This window comes from Pristiophorus japonicus, chromosome 17 (assembly GCF_044704955.1).
Source record: "Pristiophorus japonicus isolate sPriJap1 chromosome 17, sPriJap1.hap1, whole genome shotgun sequence".
Taxonomy (NCBI): domain Eukaryota; kingdom Metazoa; phylum Chordata; class Chondrichthyes; family Pristiophoridae; genus Pristiophorus; species Pristiophorus japonicus.
In genome coordinates, this window is record NC_091993.1 from 83,643,497 (window position 1) to 83,663,197 (window position 19,701).

General features: G+C 43.3%; 1 protein-coding gene across 1 annotated transcript in view; it reads right to left on the bottom strand.

Annotated features, from left to right (window-relative positions):
* The window catches only part of tmem183a (transmembrane protein 183A), a 33,301-nt gene extending 21,105 nt beyond the window's left edge, over positions 1-12,196 (bottom strand). Inside the window, exons 1-2 of the mRNA XM_070858908.1 lie at positions 11,988-12,196; positions 2,300-2,389 (exon numbers count right to left, since the gene is read on the bottom strand). Of these exons, the coding sequence (XP_070715009.1) occupies positions 2,300-2,389; positions 11,988-12,048 (151 nt within the window). The 5' untranslated portion in view covers positions 12,049-12,196. The remainder of the gene's footprint in view (positions 1-2,299; positions 2,390-11,987) is intronic.
* Positions 12,197-19,701: the final 7,505 nt, after the last annotated feature.

Here is a 19,701-nt window from a genome sequence, read left to right on the forward strand (position 1 = left end):
AGCGCTAAAAGCAAAAAGTACAGAGAAGAAACCCTGTCAATTTGTGCATTATATTTTCAGTTAACAGAAATTTTACATATTCACTTTATAGCAAGAAAGCAGCTGGATTTTATGTACCACTGCAACAAATAAAACATTTGTTTTAAATTTGTTTTCTAATCTTTGTTTATTCCAGGGACTATAAAAGTTAATTTAGTCATGGGAAATGGATTTTAGTGCCAGGTTTAGCTCCACTGAGCCAACCCTGCGTATAAAGGAAATTCTGAATGAGTCCTTTGTAAAGAAAGAAAGACTTGGATTTATATAGCGCCTTTCACGACAACCGGGCGTCTCAAAGCACATTACAGCAATGTACTTTTAGAGTATAGTCACTGTTGTAATGTGTTGTAAGCTAACCTTTCCGTACAAGTTCCGTCTGGTAAAACATTCAGCCACTGCGATATAGGAACTTACGAGAAGGTTTACAATAGATCAAGATAACATTTTTGCTATCAAAAGTACACAGTCAGCATCAAGGTTCATAAGCTCCTAGAATCTTTTGGTGATTATGTACTATGAGCTCTGTTCTACAAATGAATCCAAAGCAACAACCACAAGCTGGACTCTGACAGGAGCTTTCAACTGTCAAACTGGTAAGGCACAACAGTCATAATCCACACACCCCCGCCCCACCCCACCCCACAACTGAAATGTTCCAACTGAATAGCACCAGTTTCAAATCCAAGCTTATATTAAAGTGTTATTGATGAGGCCAAGATTAGGAAAGAAGGAGTATTGGTTAAGTTTTCATAAACTAGCAAGACCTATATCTGGCAAGAAGCTTGTGGGATTATCCAGATAAGGATAATTTACCCATTAGGATCACTAACCTAAAGTTCATGCAACATTTTATTAAAAACTTCTCTGCTCATGGATCACACATACAAATGCCACCTCTTTTCCCTCAAGACAATCTGTTCACTTTCATCGCGCAACTGCAATCTATGTTTCAAGGTACATCATCGATAGGTTTGCTTTAGTTCTTTCACTGTGCATACGTGGATTACTAGGTTACAGGTTGCATATGGACAATAGAAGAATTGAAGCTATGCATTACAGACCACTTAGGTATAGGGTTAGAGAGGCCAAGACCATCCCCTATGCCGTCAAACCTACCAAGAGCCCTCCTTACATCGAGAGGCCCTCTCCACACTGTTCAACATGCAACAAAAAATTCTATGGTTGATAATTTACATAAACTATAATGATGGACACTAGTACACCAACGCACTGTTCCACAAATAGCAGCATACATGCTCACACCCATGCAGCCCCACACCAGGAGTTCCTGGTCTTAGCCCTATCACTTGAAATGGAGGGAGTAGTGAAGAGAGGGCACAAGCCATTCTGTACACAACTGCAATCTTGTACACAACCACACACAACTGCAATCTTGTACACAACCACACACAACTGCAATCAGCTCAAGTACAACAATAGATTTGAAATAATGTTAAGCAAATCGTGGAACCACACTGATCAGTCAGCAATGGCTCAGTTGTAGCACTCTCACCCGAGTCAGATCATGGGTTCAAGCTCGATACTGGGGCTTGAGCACATCATCTAGGCTGACACTTCAGAGCAGGACTGAGTGCTGCACTGTTGGCGGTGCCGTCTTTTGGATGAGATATTAAACCGAGGCCCTGGCTGCCCTCTCAGATGTATGTGAAAGAGGGAAGTCTCCTAGTGCCTTGGCCAATATTTATCCCTCAACCAACAGATGAGGGATGAGATCATTTATCTCAGATGAGATCATTTATCTCATTGCAGTTTGTGGGAATTTGCTGTGGGCAAATTGGCTGCCACGTTTCCTTATTTTCCACGGTGACACTTCAAAACTGCTTCATTGGCTTTGGAGGTCATGAAAAATGCTATATAAATGCAAGTTCTTTCTAGATTGTTACATTCGTGGTGTGTATTCTTAAATAGAATTGAACACTAAATGATAAACAGGCATTTCAGTAATTTGGGGGGAAAAAAAAAAGAAAGGCCTTTCCCTCTCTATTGGTATAGGACTAGTTCATTTGTTCACTTTTTGCACCTGTAACATGAAGTGCATAAAAGGGATAAATGTCAACAATCAAGCAGCTAATCTGCTTGTAGTTTTTACAATGTAAACCTTGTGAATACAGTTATTCAAACAAGATAGGAGTTTAATAATTAGTGGTATAATGTCTGGTTGGAAACCTAAAACTATAGATCAAAAAGAGAAGTTAAAAGCTGAACAAAATCTTAAATAGTATTTTGAAAATTAACCAACCTTCTTTCTGAATTGCATTTGCTACAGCTTTCTTTAATCTACCAGTCTTCACGATAGCTGGGTCTGAGTCGGCATAATCTGCCACAGTAACTGGAAAAAACAAAGGTTAAACATTTAAACTGTAGTTAACTGGCGAAATTCTAAAAATGAAATCAAACACTATTTGCTGCGAATACAGTTGTGAGTTTGTAAGTGTGATTGAAGGCTCTCAACTGAGTTTGCTACACAGCATAATGTGTAGAATCTTAACAAAAACAATCCTTTTTAATGTACAAAGTGCATGTCGAGAAAGAAAATACCACCGCAGTCTCTCAAATCTCAACATATCTGGTTCTTTCATAATCTACACTATGCTATTTTTTCTTCTTCCTGACACAAACACTGGGAACTGGACTGAGACTTCCCCAAACTCAATTCACAGGACCTATCCATTCAGTAAAAAGCACCATCATGCCGATGAGCCTAGACTGAATTTTCCAAGCAAAAGAGGGCAATGCTAATTCTTTCAACCATCCAATCCTTCGGATAGCCATGTTCAAAATAGGATTTACAGCCCCACCTCTGCCCTGTTCAGGAGAATAAATAGTATGCCTTAGTCTACTCTAGGTTAAGGAATGCTAAGAACCAGACTGAAGAGATAATTGGTATTCCTTTCATAAAGATAGACAAAAACACGTGGTGTATCAACGGCATCATTAAGAAGAACTGGTTTGGTGGAATTAAACAACAGGAAAAGGGACGGAAGTGTGTGTGATGAAGTTATTAAATCAATCCATCATTGACAATTTAGCACTCAATAATTATGCAGCTCCTCCAAACCATTTTCCTTGACACAAGCATTCATGTTTTAATAGCTACCAATAAACAGATTCACGTTAAAGTTAAACATTTGAACAATGCTCATGGACTTCTTTGTCTCAAGCATTGAGACCATCCGATCAGCTGCCTCTGCGAGTTCCCTTCCTTCACCTAGCCCACAGGGCCAAACTTCATCTGAGGCTCCCGCCTGCCCTAGTCCTGACCCACTTCCTGCTCCCTTGACCCTATTCCCATTAAACTACTGACCACCCAACTTCCTTTTTTGGCTCCCATGTTAGCCGACATTGTTAACTGTTCTCTCTCCTCGGGTATTGTTCCCCTCGCCTTCAAATCTGCTGTCATCACCCCTCTCCTCAAAAAAAACAACCCTTGACCTCACTTTGCTTGCTAGCTATCGCCCCATCTCCAATTTCCCTTTCCTGTCCAAAGTACTTGAACGTATTGTCGCCTCCCAAATCCGTGACCATCTTTCCATGAATTCAATGTTTTGAATCCCTTCAATCTAGTTTTTGCCCCTGCCACAGTACCGAAACAGCGCTCATCAAAGTTACAAATGACATCCTTTGAGAGTGTGACAAAAGTAAACCATCACTCCTCGTCCTCCTGGACCTGTCTTCAGCCTTTGACACAGTTGACCACTCCATCCTCCTCCAACGCCTCTCCAATATCCAGCTAGGTGGGACTTCACTCCCCTGGTTCCATTCTTATCTATCTAATCGTAGCCAGAAAATCTCCTGCAATGGCTTCTCTTCCCACTCCCGCATTGTTACCTCTGGTGTTCCCCCAAGGATCTGTTCTTGGCCCCCTCATTTCTCATCAATATGCTCCCCTTTGCAATGTCATCCGAAAACAGTCAGTTTCCACATGTACGCTGGCGATACCGAGCTCTACCTCTCCACCACATCTCTCGACCCCTGCTTGGTATCTAAATTGTCAGATTGCTTGTCCGACATCCAGTACTGGATCAGCAGAAATTTCTCCAATTAAATAGACAAAAGCCATTATCTTTGGTCCCCACCACAAACTGCATTCCCGGACCACCGACTCCCCACTGACACCTGGGAGTCCCTAACCAAAGACCGCCCTAAGTGAAGGAAGTGCATCCGGCAGGGCGCTGAGCACCTCGAATCCAATCACCGACAACATGCAGAAATTAAGCGTGCGGCAAACCAGTCCCACCCACCCCTTCTCTCAATGACTATCTGTCCCACCTGTGACAGAGTCTGTGGTTCTCGTATTGTCTGTTCAGCCACTGAAGAACTCATTTAAAAAGTGGAAGCAAGTCTTCCTCGATTCCGAGGGACTGCCTATGATGATCCCTCTCCATAGCATGAATCGGAGGGTGAACAAGACTGTTCGCAACCTAGGTGTCATATTTGACCCTGAAATGAGTTCCCAGCCATATATCCGCAGCATAACTCAAACCAGCTCTTGCCACCTCCGTAACATTGCCCGCCTCCACCCCTGCCTCCGCTCTTCTGCTGCTGAAACCCTCATTCATGCCATAGTTACCTCTAGACTTGACTACTCCAACTCACTCGTGGCTGGCCTCCCACCATTCTACACTATGTAAACTTGAGGTCATCCAAAATTCAGCAGCCCGTGTACTAACTCGCACCAAGACACGATCACCCATCACCCCTGTGCTTTCTGACCCACATTGACTCTCAGTTAAACAACGTCTCGATTTCAAAATTCTCAGCCTTGTTTACAAATCACTCCATGGCCTTGCCCCTCCCGATCTCTGTAATCTTTTTCAGCCTCACAACATGTCTGCGCTCCTCAAATTCTGGCCTCTTGAACATCCTTCATTATAACTGCTCAACCATCGATGGACGTGCCTTCAGCTGTGTGGGCCCCAAGCTCATGAATTTCCTGCCTAAACCTCTCCACCTCTCTTTCCTCCTAAAAACCTACCTCTTTAAAACAAGCTTCTGGTCATCCGCCTGAATTTCATCTTTTGTGGCTCGGTGTCACATTTATCTGATTTGTCTTGTAACACTTGTGAAGCGCCTTGGGACGTTTTACTACGTTACAGGCGTCAGACAGACAGACAGACAGATTATAATCCTATCCCTCCATTCAAACATTGTGCCTAGATCACCTACCCACTGAATACCATTCCTTCCACAAAAGAATTATAATATGACTAGTTTAACTAAATACTTTAGTACTAATCAAACGGTCAAATTATGTTAAAATATCAGAAACATGTGGATATTCAGCGATGAGGTTGATGCGCATTATAAAGATAATGAAAAGTTTGACAACATTTTTCTGCCACATCGTATGGGTGGAGGGCACTGTTACAGGAAAGCTTCATGTTACACGAGCTTTTCACTGTTCAGCCAACACTAAACTAAAATGCAGTCGTGCCCTGTACAACAAACCAAATGACAAGAAACTAATTGGAATCCTGCAAGACTACACCAATATCAAATCACTTAAATTGACATCTTTGAAGTTGAAACTCCAGTACAACAAAAAGCCTCGTGCTCCAATACTTAAATGACTCATACACTGAATGTAGAGGAATTGTGTTCCAACAGGGAATACCATACTGCAGAAACTTGAACTTTTCTCTTATATTTTAGGAAATCAGAACTCCTTGACTGTGTCTCAACAAGTACAGGGTATTTCAATTTACATAATATACATTATTAGTGGACAACTTAGATTGCGGAGTCAATCTGGGATGATTTAATGTTTGTATGTCAGAAGATAATGAAAAGTTTATGACAAAATGTTTCTGTCACATCAAAAGGGTGGAGGATACTGTTACAGGAAAGCTTCACGTTACACTAGCTTTGCGCAGTTCAGCCAACACCAAGCTAAAAAGCAGTAGTGCTTTGTACAACAAACTAAAATGACAAGAATCTAATTTATATTTGTGTGTAATTTGCCGCTGGTCTCCAGAATTACTGACACACACAATAATCACAGGACAGGGTGTAGTAGAATAACACATTTTCCTTTCATCTCTGGGATCCAGGTATGAATTCAGTGCATCCGTGCATGATGCAATCTTCCGACAGGAAATCAAATTAACCAAGCTCAACCTCATTCCGAGCAGATTCGGGCACACAGCACAAAAGTTGCCTTCATTTGACACTAACATAGAAACATAGAAAATAGGTGCAGGAGTAGGCCATTCGGCCCTTCGAGCCTACACCGCCATTCAATATCATGGCTGATCATTCCCTCAGTTCCCCTTTCCTGCTTTCTCTCCATACACCTTGATCCCCTTAGCCGTAACGGCCATATCTAACTCCCTCTTGAATATATCCAATGAACTGGCATCAACAACTCTCTGCGGCAGGGAATTCCACAGGTTAACAACTCTGAGTGAAGAAGTTTCTCCTCATCTCAGTCCTAAATGGCCTACCCCTTATCCTAAGACTATATCCCCTGGTTCTGGACTGCCCCAACATCAGGAACATTCTTCCCGCATCGAACCTGTCCAGTCCCATCAGAATCTTATAAGTTTCTATGAGATACCCTCTCGTCCTTCTAAACTCCAGTGAATAAAGGCCCAGTTGATCCAGTCTCATAGAAACATAGAAACAGAGAAAATAGGTGCAGGAGTAGGCCATTCATGGCTGAACATGAAACTTCAGTACCCCATTCCTGCTTTCTCGCCATACCCCTTGATCCCCCCAGTAGTAAGGACTTCATCTAACTCCCTTTTGAATATATTTAGTGAATTGGCCTCAACAACTTTCTGTGGTAGAGAATTCCACAGGTTCACCACTCTCTGGGTGAAGAAGTTTCTCCTCATTTCGGTCCTAAATGGCTTACCCCTTATCCTTAGACTGTGACTCCTGGTTCTGGATTTCCCCAACATTGGGAACATTTTTCCTGCATCTAACCTGTCTAAACCTGCCAGAATTTTAAACGTTTCTATGAGGTTCCCTCTCATTCTTCTGAACTCCAGTGAATACAAGCCCAGTTGATCCAGTCTTTCTTGATAGGTCAGTCCCACCATCCCGGGAATCAGTCTGGTGAACCTTCGCTGCACTCCCTCAATAGCAAGAATGTCCTTCCTCAAGTTAGGAGACCAAAACTGTACACAATACTCCAGGTGTGGCCTCACCAAGGCCCTGTACAACTGTAGCAACACCTCCCTGCCCCTGTACTCAAATCCCCTCGCTATGAAGGCCAACATGCCATTTGCTTTCTTAACCGCCTGCTGCACCTGCATGCCAACCTTCAATGACTGATGTACCATGACACCCAGGTCTCGTTGCACCTCCCCTTTTCCTAATCTGTCACCATTCAGATAATAGTCTGTCTCTCTGGTTTTACCACCAAAGTGGATAACCTCACATTTATCCACATTATACTTCATCTGCCATGCATTTGCTCACTCACCTAACCGATCCAAGTCACTCTGCAGCCTCATAGCATCCTCCTCGCAGCTCACACTGCCACCCAACTTAGTGTCATCTGCAAATTTGGAGATACTACATTTAATCCCCTCGTCTAAATCATTAATGTACAGTGTAAACAGCTGGGGCCCCAGCACAGAACCTTGCGGTACCCCACTAGTCACTGCCTGCCATTCTGAAAAGTACCCATTTACTCCTACTCTTTGCTTCCTGTCTGACAACCAGTTCTCAATCCATGTCAGCACACTACCCCCAATCCCATGTGTTTTAACTTTGCACATTAATCTCTTGTGTGGGACCTTGTCAAAAGCCTTCTGAAAGTCCAAATATACCACATCAACTGGTTCTCCCTTGTCCACTCTACTGGAAACATCCTCAAAAAATTCCAGAAGATTTGTCAAACATGATTTCCCTTTCACAAATCCATGCTGACTTGGACCTATCATGTCACCTCTTTCCAAATGCACTGCTATGACATCCTTAATAATGGATTCCATCATTTTACCCACTACTAAGGTCAGGCTGACCGGTCTATAATTCCGTGTTTTCTCTCTCCCTCCTTTTTTAAAAAGTGGGGTTACATTGGCTACCCTCCACTCGATAGGAGAGTCCTCATATGACAGTCCAGTCATTCCTGGAATCAGTTTGGTGAACCTTCGCTGCACTCCCTCAATAGCAAAAATGTCCTTCCTCAGATTAGGAGACCAAAACTTGCACAATATTTCAGGTGAGGCCTCACCAAGGCCCTGTACGACTGCAGCAAGACCTTCCTGCTCCAATACTCAAATCCCGTCGCGATGAAGGCCAACATACCATTTGAACTTCTTCACCGCCTGCTGTACCTGCATGCCCACTTTCAGTGACTGATGAACCATGACACCCAGGTCTCGTTGCACCTCCCCTTTTCCTAATCTGCCACCATCCAGATAATATTCTGCCTTCGTGTTTTTGCCCCCAAAATGGATAACCTCACATTTATCCACATTATACTGCATCTGCCCACTCATCTAATCTGTCCAAGTCACCCTGCAGCCTCTTAGCGCCCTCCTCACAGCTCACACCGCCACCCAGTTTAGTGTCATCCACAAACTTGGAGATATTACACTCAATTCCTTCATCTAAATCATTAATGTATATTGTAAAGAGCTGGGGTCCCAGCACTGAGCCCTGCGGCACTCCACTAGTCACTGTCTGCCATTCTGAAAAGGACCCGTTTATCCCGACTCTCTGCTTCCTGTCTGCCAACCAGTTCTCTATCCATGTCAGTACATTACACCCAATACCATGCGCTTTGATTTTGCACATCAATCGCTTGTGCGGGACCTTGTCAAAAGCCTTTTGAAAGTCCAAATACACCACATCCACTGGTTCTCCCTTGTCCACTCTGCTAGCTACATCCTCAAAAAATTCCAGAAGATTCATCAAGCATGATTTCCCTTTCATAAATCCATGCTGACTTGGTCCGATCCTGTCACTGCTTTCCAAATGCGCTGCTATTTCATCCTTAATGATTGATTCCAACATTTTCCCCACTACTGATGCCAGGCTAACCAGTCTATAATTACCCGTTTTCTCTCTCCCTCCTTTTTAAAAAAGTGGCGTTACATTAGCTTCCATCCAGTCCATAGGAACTGATCCAGAGTCGATAGACTGTTGGAAAATGATCACCAATGCATCCACTATTTCTAGCGCCACTTCCTTAAGTACTCTGGGATGCAGACTATCAGGCAACGGGGATTTATTGGCCTTCAATCCCATCAATTTCCATAACACAATTTCCCACCTAATAAGGATATCCTTCAGTACCTCCTTCTCACTAGACCTACTGTCCCCTAGTACAATCGGAAGGTTATTGGTGTCTTCCTTTGTGAAGACAGAACCGAAGTATTTGTTCAATTGGTCTGCTATTTCTTTATTCCCCATTATAAATTCACTGCAAGGGACCTACGTTTGTCTTTACTAATCTTTTTCTCTTCACATATTTATAGAAGCTTTTGCAGTCAGTTTTTATGTTCCCTGCAGGCTTCCTCTCACACTCTATTTTCCCCCTCTTCATTAAACCCTTAGTCTTCCTCTGTTGAATTCTAAATTTCTCCTAGCCCTCAGGTTTGTTGCTTTTTCTAGCCAAATTATATGCCTCTTCCTTGGCTTTAACACTATCCTTAATTTCCCTTGTTAGCCATGGTTGAGCCACCTTCCCCATTTTATTTTTACTCCAGACAGGAATGTACAATTGCTGAAGTTCATCCATGTGATCTTTAAATGTTTGCCATTGCTTATCCACCGTCAACCCTTTACGTATCCTTAACTCACAGAGAGGGCACAACAATGGCTCAAGAGAAATAGAAATATCTAACTAATGCAAGAGAGGTGCATTCTTTTGTAGTTTCAAAATCAAACACTTTTGAAATAGAGTACAGAAGTGTTTTTCCCCCCACAGGTGAATTGCAGGAAACACCACAGCAGCAGTGCAGTACATGCCATCAATGTAATTTAAGACCATAAGACAAATAGCTGCACAAAGTTTGGTTTTGGACCTCAAAGTTCAGAAAACGATGAGAAAACTGGACGACAAAAGTCTGAGTGGTAAAATAAAGATCAACCGTTTGATCTTACTTATGTCTTACAATATGGAAGCATTGAGTTATTAATTTTTATCAACAAACATTCATGATCGCAACACTGCACCGCCTTCGAACTGCACAAAAAGGGTGGTGGGTGCAGCACCTATAAACAAAGTGCCAAACAACTTGCATTTATATAGCATCTTTAACATAGTAAAATGTCCCAAGGCACTTCACAAGAATATTGTCAGACAAAATTTGACACCGAGCTGCATAAGATGTTAGGGCAGATGATCAGAAGCTTGATCAAAGAGGCTGGTTTTAAGTAGTGTCTTAAAAGGAGGCGAGGTAGAGAGGCAGAGATTTAGGGGAGGGAATTCCAGAGCTTAGGTACCAGGCAGCTGAAGGCACGGCCACTAATGGTAGAGCAATGAAAATTGGGGATGGGCAAGATGTGACACTGGGAAGAGCGCTAAGTTCTAAAGAGTGTTGTAGGTCTGGAGAAGATTACAGAGATAGAGAGGGATTTGAAAACAAGGGTGAGAATTTTAAAATTGAGGCGTTGCAGGACCAGGAACCAATGTAGATCAGCGAGCACAGGGGTAATGGATGAACAGGACTTGTGCGAGTTAGGATACGGGCAGCAGAGCTTTGGATGAGGTCAAGTTGATTAACGCAAGGAAAGTGAAGCTGCAACAAAAACAGAAAATGCTAGAAATTCGCAGATCAGGAAGCATCTGTCGAGAGAGAGAGAAACAGTTAGCTTTTCAGGTTGATGACCTTTCACAAGAACTGGAAAAAGTTAGAGATGTAACAGATTGTAAACAAGTACAGAAGCAGGGAAGGAGAGGGGGGGGGGGAGAAAGAAGAGGGAAGAACAAAAGGAATGGTGATGGGGGGGGGGGGGGGGGGGAGGCATTTCCAAATAGCAGTTGCTGTTACTGATTCTGCTTTTGTTATTTTCAGCTCCTCCAGACCCACCTTTTGTTCCTGGTCCCATTGCCACTCTCTTACTTTGCAGCATCATTACTTTGTCATTTAAGCTTTCCTGCCTTCCACCCTCTCTCAGACTTTCTGATGAAAGATCATCAACCTGAAATGTTAACTGCTTCTCTCTCTCCACAAATGCTGCCTGACCTGTTGTGCATGTCCAGCATTTTCTGTTTTTATTTCAGATTTCTAACATCTGCAGCATTTTGCATTTGTGACGGTGAAGCAGCAGCTCTCCCCTCAAATAGATCTTCTTGTGCAGAGTATTCATACATTATTGCAACCAGGTGAGAGCAGACACTTTGTTTCAGAGCATCTCGTGGCACAGAGTGCATTCAATCTGGTCTCCAGTCATCTTGGTTAATCCCTGCCACTGAACCAAGACCTAGCGCTGTCAAACCCTTGTGATGGCTGGTGTCTAACGGCCACCCCACATTAAAAAAATCCACACACAGGTATCTTCCACCCTTCAACACGTAGTTCGGGAGCTGGAATATTAGGTACTTCAATGAAACACCTGTGAACTCATCCTCTTTTGGTGTGGAAGCAAGTAATCCTCGACACGAGGGACCGCCTAGAATGATGATGATGAATGCAACCCTCCCAATTGGCAGATTAGCCCCAGGGCTTTGGGACGGAATATGACTTGTTTGCAGAGCCCACACAGAAAGCGACATGTAAGCCCCCCCACCCCGCTCCCAACAAGCCGGTGGACGAGGGCGGACGCTAGCCTGGGGTATGATGACAACTAGACTAACCGAGCGCCACCGAACTTGATAACGGCTCAGCTCTCCAGGACTGACAGCTCCGCGGGCCAATCATCAGACGCACTGCACAGCTCGGGCCAATCAGAGCGAGGCGTTGGGCGGGCCAGCCCGGGTAGCAGGTTGGGCCGCGCCGATTCAATTCTCTCGCTCGCTCTTTTACCTGCTTCAGAAGAAATGTTGCCCCGGTGTTTCAGCCGTTTTCTGTTCCCTTTCTTTGGCATTGCGACGACAACACGGGACCGAAACACGCTATCGAGAGCTCTTCCATGTTGCGAAACCAACAGGGAAGACGAAGAGAAAAGAGAAACGGATTCGGTGAATAAAATACACTCCCCCGGGATCTTCAGCCATATTGGAAGTGAACCTCCCGTCAGCCCTCGCGCCCGGCGCACGCCGCATGCGCGGGGCCCGGTGACGTCATCGCAACAATTGCTCTTTCAAGCCACAGGGTGATCAGAGCTATCAGTACTGGAGACATGTCAGGAGCACAAAACCCAGTTACATATACGGCACCCTCAGCGTATTTTACCAGTAACATACATCAATGAGCCCGTCCCATTCCAAATTACTCAGGTTTCTCAAAGTATACATAAGGGAGGTTAGGCTATTCAGCCCATCTACCTAATCCTGTCATAAATAGCTCCTTGCCATGACAGCATTGTGATATATTCACAGAGCACGGCACACACAGCTCCTAACATGGCAGGCTGCTCTGTCGGAAGCCTCCGGAAAAGCCTGGTTTTGTTTATTATTAACTCTGCAGTTGCAGTACACAATACGTCCACATCCACGGTGTGGAGTTACAAGCTTGCAGACATTACACTTCTCCCTCCTTAATGAAGAAGTTATTCTAACATCATACATAACTTTCATTTTTATACATAACACAGGATATAGATTTTTTTTTCCATATTTACAAATTTAACTTTACCACTTGTTTTCTGTTTCAAAGAGGATACCTTCGCTCTCAAACAGAACCTTCCAAACATGGTGTCGATTTCACACTCATTCGAGGCTCATCCTGAGGAACAGTTTCCTCCATGGAATTTCCTTGATTTTCATTTCAACTCACTCTAACTTCAGGCTCTTTGTTTTCCTGATTCGGACTCAGACTTTCATTCTGATTCTCACCTGGATTTGTTTCCAGTACATTGGATTTAGGATTTGTTACTGGTGTATCAAAACTATCTGATGAGTCAGAAATAATTGAATCATTCCCACCTTCAACTCCTTCCATGTCTGTCGGTAAAATATGATCAAAATGAACAAACCTAACCTGTCCATTATCAAACATCTTCACCAAATATATGCGAGGACCACATATCTTCACCACTCTTCCTACTAACCATTTTAACCATTTATGGTGATGGTTCTTCACTCTCACCTTCTGGTTTAATTTCACACTAATCTCTTTTACTCTACCTCGATCATGATTCTCTTTCTGTCTTAATTGTGTCTCTTCTACAGACTGTGCCAAATTTGGTTTTAACAATGAGAATTTGGTTCATGGCTGTCGTTTGAGAAACAACTCTGCTGGTGTTCTACCAGTAGTTGTATGAGGAGTATTTCGATATGTAATCAAAAAATTAGCCAATTAGTGATCCAATGACAACTGTCGTTTCCTTGGATTTGGATCTAACATTTGTTTTATGAGGGGACGTTTTACAATTTGTACAGTGCACTGTGCTGCACCATTCAAAGCAGGGTGGTATGGTGGAAACTTGGTATGTTTCACCCCATTTTTGCTCGTGAACTATGCAAATTCTTCTGAATTAAATTGTGGTCCATGATCCGAAACAATTTCTTCAGGGAGGCCAAATGAAGAAAATAATCTTCGTAAAATGTCCAATGTTTTACTTGTTGTTATTTTCCACATTGGGAACACCTCAACCCATTTCGAATGGCTATCAATCACAACGAACAATTGTTGTCCTTCTAACTCAGCAAAACATTATGTAGCCTTTGCTACACCCTTGGAGGCCATTTCCATGGCTGTAATGGTACTGATGGTGGTTGCTTGCTTACCGATTAACATGTCGTACACTGACTCACGATGTACTTTATATCTTTATCAAGACCTGGCCACCATAAGTAACTGCGTGCAAAACTCTTGGTCAAGTGCAGTCCCAGGTGCTGGTCATGGAGGTCTCCTGATAATTTGGACCTGAATTTATTTGGTATAACTACTCTTGCACCTGACATGATACAATCTTTATCGACTGATAACTCATTCCTACGAATGAAGAATGGATGTGTATCTTTATCTGTTACCTGGTTTGGCCATCCATTTGCAATATACTCATACACCTTTGACATCACTGGGTGATGTTTGGCTGCTCTACCAATCTCTCCAGCTGTGAATGGCAGTTCATCAATGTATGAAAAATAAAACACTTCTTCCCTATCCAGTGTAACTTGTGATGGGGAAGGCAATCTAGACATTGCATCAGCATTACTGTGATCAGCTGATCGTCTGTATTCAATATCATATGTATATGCTGACAAAATCAAAGCCCGTCTCTGCATTCGGGCTGCAGCTAATGTTGGAACTAGGGACTTTGGATGGAGGATTGCTGTTAGGGGCTTATGGTCTGTAACAATGGTAAACTTACGACCATACAAGTATTTGTGAAACTTCTTGACCCCAAAAATTAATGCCAAAGCTTACCTTTCAATTTGCACATAATTATACACACTGGCACTGAGAGTGCATGAAGCAAAAGCAATTGGTCTCTCCTCCCCACTACGTGATACATGAGAGATCACTGCCCCAACTCCATACAGAGAGACATCACATGCTAGCTTAATTTCCTTAGATATGTCATAGTGAACTAACATGGTGCTCTCTACCAATTCGCTTTTACACTCCTTGAATGCTGTATCGCATTCTTTTGACCACTTCCAATGGACTTGTTTTTTCAATAGTTCATTCGGTGGATGTAATACGGTAGCCAAATTTGGTAGGAACTTCCCATAATAGTTCAAAAGACCCAAGAATGAACAAAGTTCAGTGACATTCCAGGGAGTGAGTGCATTTCTAATTGCATCCAATTTTTCCATGGTTGAATGTAAACCATCTTTGTCTACTCTGTACCCTAAGTATTCCACTGAGTTTTTAAATAACTCACACTTACAAGCAGACACTTGTACTCTGTGCTTCTCTAGCCATTTGAGGACTTCATTCAATATGTTATTATGAATTTGCCTATTTGGTGCTGAAATTAATATGTCATCCAAATAACATACTACCCCTTCAAAACCTTGCAAAATCTGGTTTATTACCCCTTGGAATATGGCAGGGGCAGAAGACACGCCAAACAGTAGCCTATTAAATTGATACAGGCCTAGATGAGTATTTATAGTCAAACATGACTTGGACTCCTCATCTAGTTCAAGCTGTAATTAGGCATTCATAAGATCCAGTTTTGAGAAGATCTGACCACCTGTCAGTGTTGTGAACAAATCTATATTCGGCAATGTATTGGGGACATTACCCTCTAGAACCTGGTTTACGGTTACTTTATAATCACCACACAATCTTACCTTACCATCGGACTTAGGTACAACAACAATGGGTGTAGCCCAATTACATCGATCTATCTTACAAATAATGTTCTCAGTCTCTAGTCTTTTGAGTTCTTGCTCAACTTTCTCCTTGAGTGCATATGTTACGGAACGTGGCTTGTAGTAAACCGATCTAGCGTCCTTCTGTGCCCTGACACTTACCTTGAAGCCTTGGATCGGACTGCCCATTTCACAGAACACTTTCGGATACTTCTTGATAACCTCATCCGTTGATGAAAATCTCGCTTCCACACGGAAAATCTCACTCCAATTCACCTTCAGTGATCTCAACCAATTTCTTCCCAGTAAGGTAGGCTTGTCTCTTTTCACTACTATTAGAGGCAAGTTCTGAAATTGATCCTTGGATTTCACCGGTACGGTGATACAACCTACCACAGGAATTTTCTCTCCCAAGTAGCCTCGCAGCTCTAGCTTGGATTTCTCCAGTTGGAAATCATGCAATTTATCATGGTATAGTGACTCCGGTACAACACTCACGGATGCACCCATGTCAATTTTCATTGGTATCTTGAGTCCCGCAACATCTATGTGGATTTTGATGCTTTCCGAATCGCTGTCCGTTAACCTCGTGCTCCTGATGACGTGTAACTCTAACTTCTCCTCGTCCTCTTGTTGTTCTCCCATGCTATGTAGTCTCTTGGGATTTCTACTCAAAGCTTTGAATGCTGGACTCATAGCTTTAAAAGCTGGTTTACCTTTCAGTCGGCATGCCTTCGCAAGATGCCCAGTTTTTCTGCAGAAGAAACACTCTGCCTTCACATATGGACAACTTTGAACAATGTGTTGTCCCAGGCACCTGTAGCACGATTTCGACGCTCTGTTAGAATTTCCAGTTTCTGAGACTTTGGGCTCTCACCGCCTTTTATTTTGAATCTGCAGGCAATTTACCTCAGTTGACTGACGACCGCAATTATTATGAAATTCTCAGGAATATTGTTCAGCCATGCCCATCGACCTCGCTGTCTGACAAGCAATCTCAAAAGTCAAGTCATCAGTCGTCAATAACTTTCTTCTGAGCGCATCATTTTTCACCCCACAAACAAAACGGTCCTGCAATGCTCGGTTTTGAAAGTTTCCAAAATTACAGTGAATACTTAGCTTTTTTAATGTAATCACTGATACTTGTATTAGTCTTTTAATTCTGAATCCCGAAACGATAGCTTTCAGCAATTTCTAATGGTTTGGGGTTTTCGTGCTGCTCCAGCTTTGTTAAAATCTCTTTAAATATTGTGTCCTTTGGCTCGTCAGGTACAAGCAGATTTACAAGGGTTTCGTACAATGCCGGACCCACCTCCGATAAGAAGATAGCTCCCTTCCGTTCCAATATTGCCTGATTCTGGACTGCATTGTCTGGAACTTCGATTATGTTATTTGCAGAGAAATACATTTCTAGCCAATCCACATATGCTTTAAAACATTCCCGGTCATGTCTATATTCACCCAAATGTCCCATTACACCTGCGGGTGCTGCCATTTTTAATTTCTAGCTGTTCACAATGTGTTATATTTTACCTCGGATTTTGTAGCTTTTTCCAAAAACAGAGAAGCTTTCAAAGTCTCTCTATCGGCTGGCTGAATCTTTCACCAACAAAATTTTGGCTTTAAATCATCCGAAAAATCCCATCCTCGTCGCCAAATGTGATATATTCACAGAGCACAGCACACACAGCTCCTAACATGGCAGGCAGCTCTGTCGGAAGCCTCTGGAACAGCCTGGTTCTGTTTATTATTAACTCTGCAGTACACAATACGTCCACATCCACAGTGTGGAGCTACAAACATTAAAAGCTGACAGACATTACAAGCATCTAACTGCTTCTTGAATGATTTAAATGCCTGCTTCCACTGGAACACACTGTGTGAAGAAGTGCTTTCTCCAATCAGTTCTGAACTTGCTTTCCACCAGTTTATGCCCATGCCCCTTGTCTTGCAGTCAAGGTTTAACCTGAAAGATGGCTAAAATTAATCTTTTCTAATCTGCTTAGTATGTTATACCCATGAGAAAGTCTCCTATCACACCCTTCAGTTGTTAGCCTCAATAAGTCAAGTTTTATTTCTTTTGATTTAGAGTGTTGGCTGTGGCTCAGTGGGTAGCACTCGCGCCTCTGAGTCAGAAGGTTGTGGGTTTAATTCCCACTCCAGGAACTTGTAGCACAAAAAATCTGAGCTAACACTCCAGTGCAGTGCTGAGAGAGCGCTGCCTTGTCGGAGGTGCTGTCTTTCGGATCAGATGTTAAACCGAGGCCCCATTTGCTCTCTCAAATGGATATAAAAGATCCCATGGCACTATGTTGAAGAAGAGCAGGGGAGTTATCCCCAGTGTCCTGGCCAATATTTATCCCTCAATCAGCATAACAAAAAAACAGATTATCTGGTCATTATCACATTGTTGTTTGTGGGAGCTTGCTTGAACGCAAGTTGGCTGACGCGTTTCCTACATTATAACTGACTACATTCCAAAAGTACTTCATTGGCTGTAAAGCACTTTGAGATGTCCGGTGGTCGTGAAAGGCGATATATAAATCCACATTTAGATATTTTTTAGATACAACTTTTTCTGTTCTGTTCACTTTTAAATGTTAAATGATTTCAATTACTTACTTCTCTTCTTTGGCAGTTCCTCGGAGTCGAGGATGACTTGCTTCCACACGAACATGAGTTCTCAGTTTTTGTCACAGGTGGGGTAGACGGGTAGGTTGGGTAGCTGGGTTGTCGTGTGCTCCTTCCGCTGTTTGCGCTTGGCTTCCGCGTGCTCCCGGCGAAGATACTCGAAGTGTTTGCCGCTTTCCTGGATGCTTCTCCTCCATTTTGAGCGGTTTTTAGTCAGGGACTCTCAAGTGTCGTTGGAGATATTGCACTTTTTTAAGGAGGCTTTGAGAATATCCTTGAAGGATTTCCTCTGCCCGCCTGGGGCTCACTTGCCATGTCAGAAATCTGAGTAGAGCGCTTGTTTTGGGAGTCTAGTATCGGGCATGCGGACGTTGTGGCCCATCCATCGTAGCTGATCGAGCGTGGTCAATGCTTTGATGCTGGAGATGTTGGCCTGAGCGAGAACACTGGCATTGGTGCGCCTATCCTGCCAATGGATTTGCGGAGGAAGCCTTGGTAGTACTTCTCCAGTGCTTTGAGGTGCCTGCTGTACGTAGTCCATGGGCTAGAACCTCCACTTATTTTGCATGTTTAACGCCCACTTAACGTCTATTTTACCGCTGAAATTACGTATAATGCCCAGATATCGCCCATTTAGTCACAAAATGGAAACTGACGGGCATTTTGCGGAAATTTATCGCCGAGCATTACTTTCCCCATGTGCTTAACACCGGAAAAAGATAATACTGCACGCCCATTTCTTTTGGGCGGAATCATCAGAGTAGGTGAAATCAACGCCATAATATCGCCCAGCATTAATTTCTGCACTGATTTAATGCTGAGATTCAATAATACCACTCGCCCATCTTTTATTTTGTTGCAAAGAGCATATTTACCTAAACTAGCGGCCATGAGATCGCTCAGCGTCACTTTCACCACCTCGCACACATGTCGCCCACAATATCGCTCGCCCAAAAAAAAGCCCAGAAAAAGTGGAACTAACAGAACTAATCACAGCGTTGTGGATGCCATGATCTACATCACATGTCGCATCCTTTAAAAGGCTGCTGTGCTTCAACCTCGGGGGAGTTCGGATGTACTCTGGAGATCATTGGAGTTGATGTGAACATCTCTACAAACATCTTGACCATACAGTGACTGATTGGAATTGAATAGGTGTCTTCGTCAGGACATTCCTTGTTTGTGACCAATTGGTGGAAATCAGAGAGCTATTGCAATGGGGCCTGTCCTTTCTCACCCTCTCTTGGTGACCAATTACATGTAGCAGACTCGAGAATACTGAAGGTACGCTCCACAGCATTATGTGCCCAATGTAAGATGTGACAGACAGATGAGGAGGACCAGACGTTACACCCCCCGCAAGTACAGGGAGAAGCAGTCTTACCTCGACTTGCCCGACACCACCTGCCTTCGGAGACTGCGCTTCCACAAAGAGGTTATCACTGAGGTATGCCACCGGATAAGGGCTGATCTGCAGCCTGCCAGCACCATCAGTACTACACTGTCTGTCAAGGTCAAAGTCACCACGGCACTGTCGTTCTACGCCTCGGGTTCTTTTCAGGCCACGGCTGGTGACATTTGTGGACTTTCTCAGCATGCCGCACATTGCTGCATTAGACAGGTTACTGAAGCCCTGTACGCACACAGGAGGGACTTGATCAGCTTCCCTCTGACCAGGG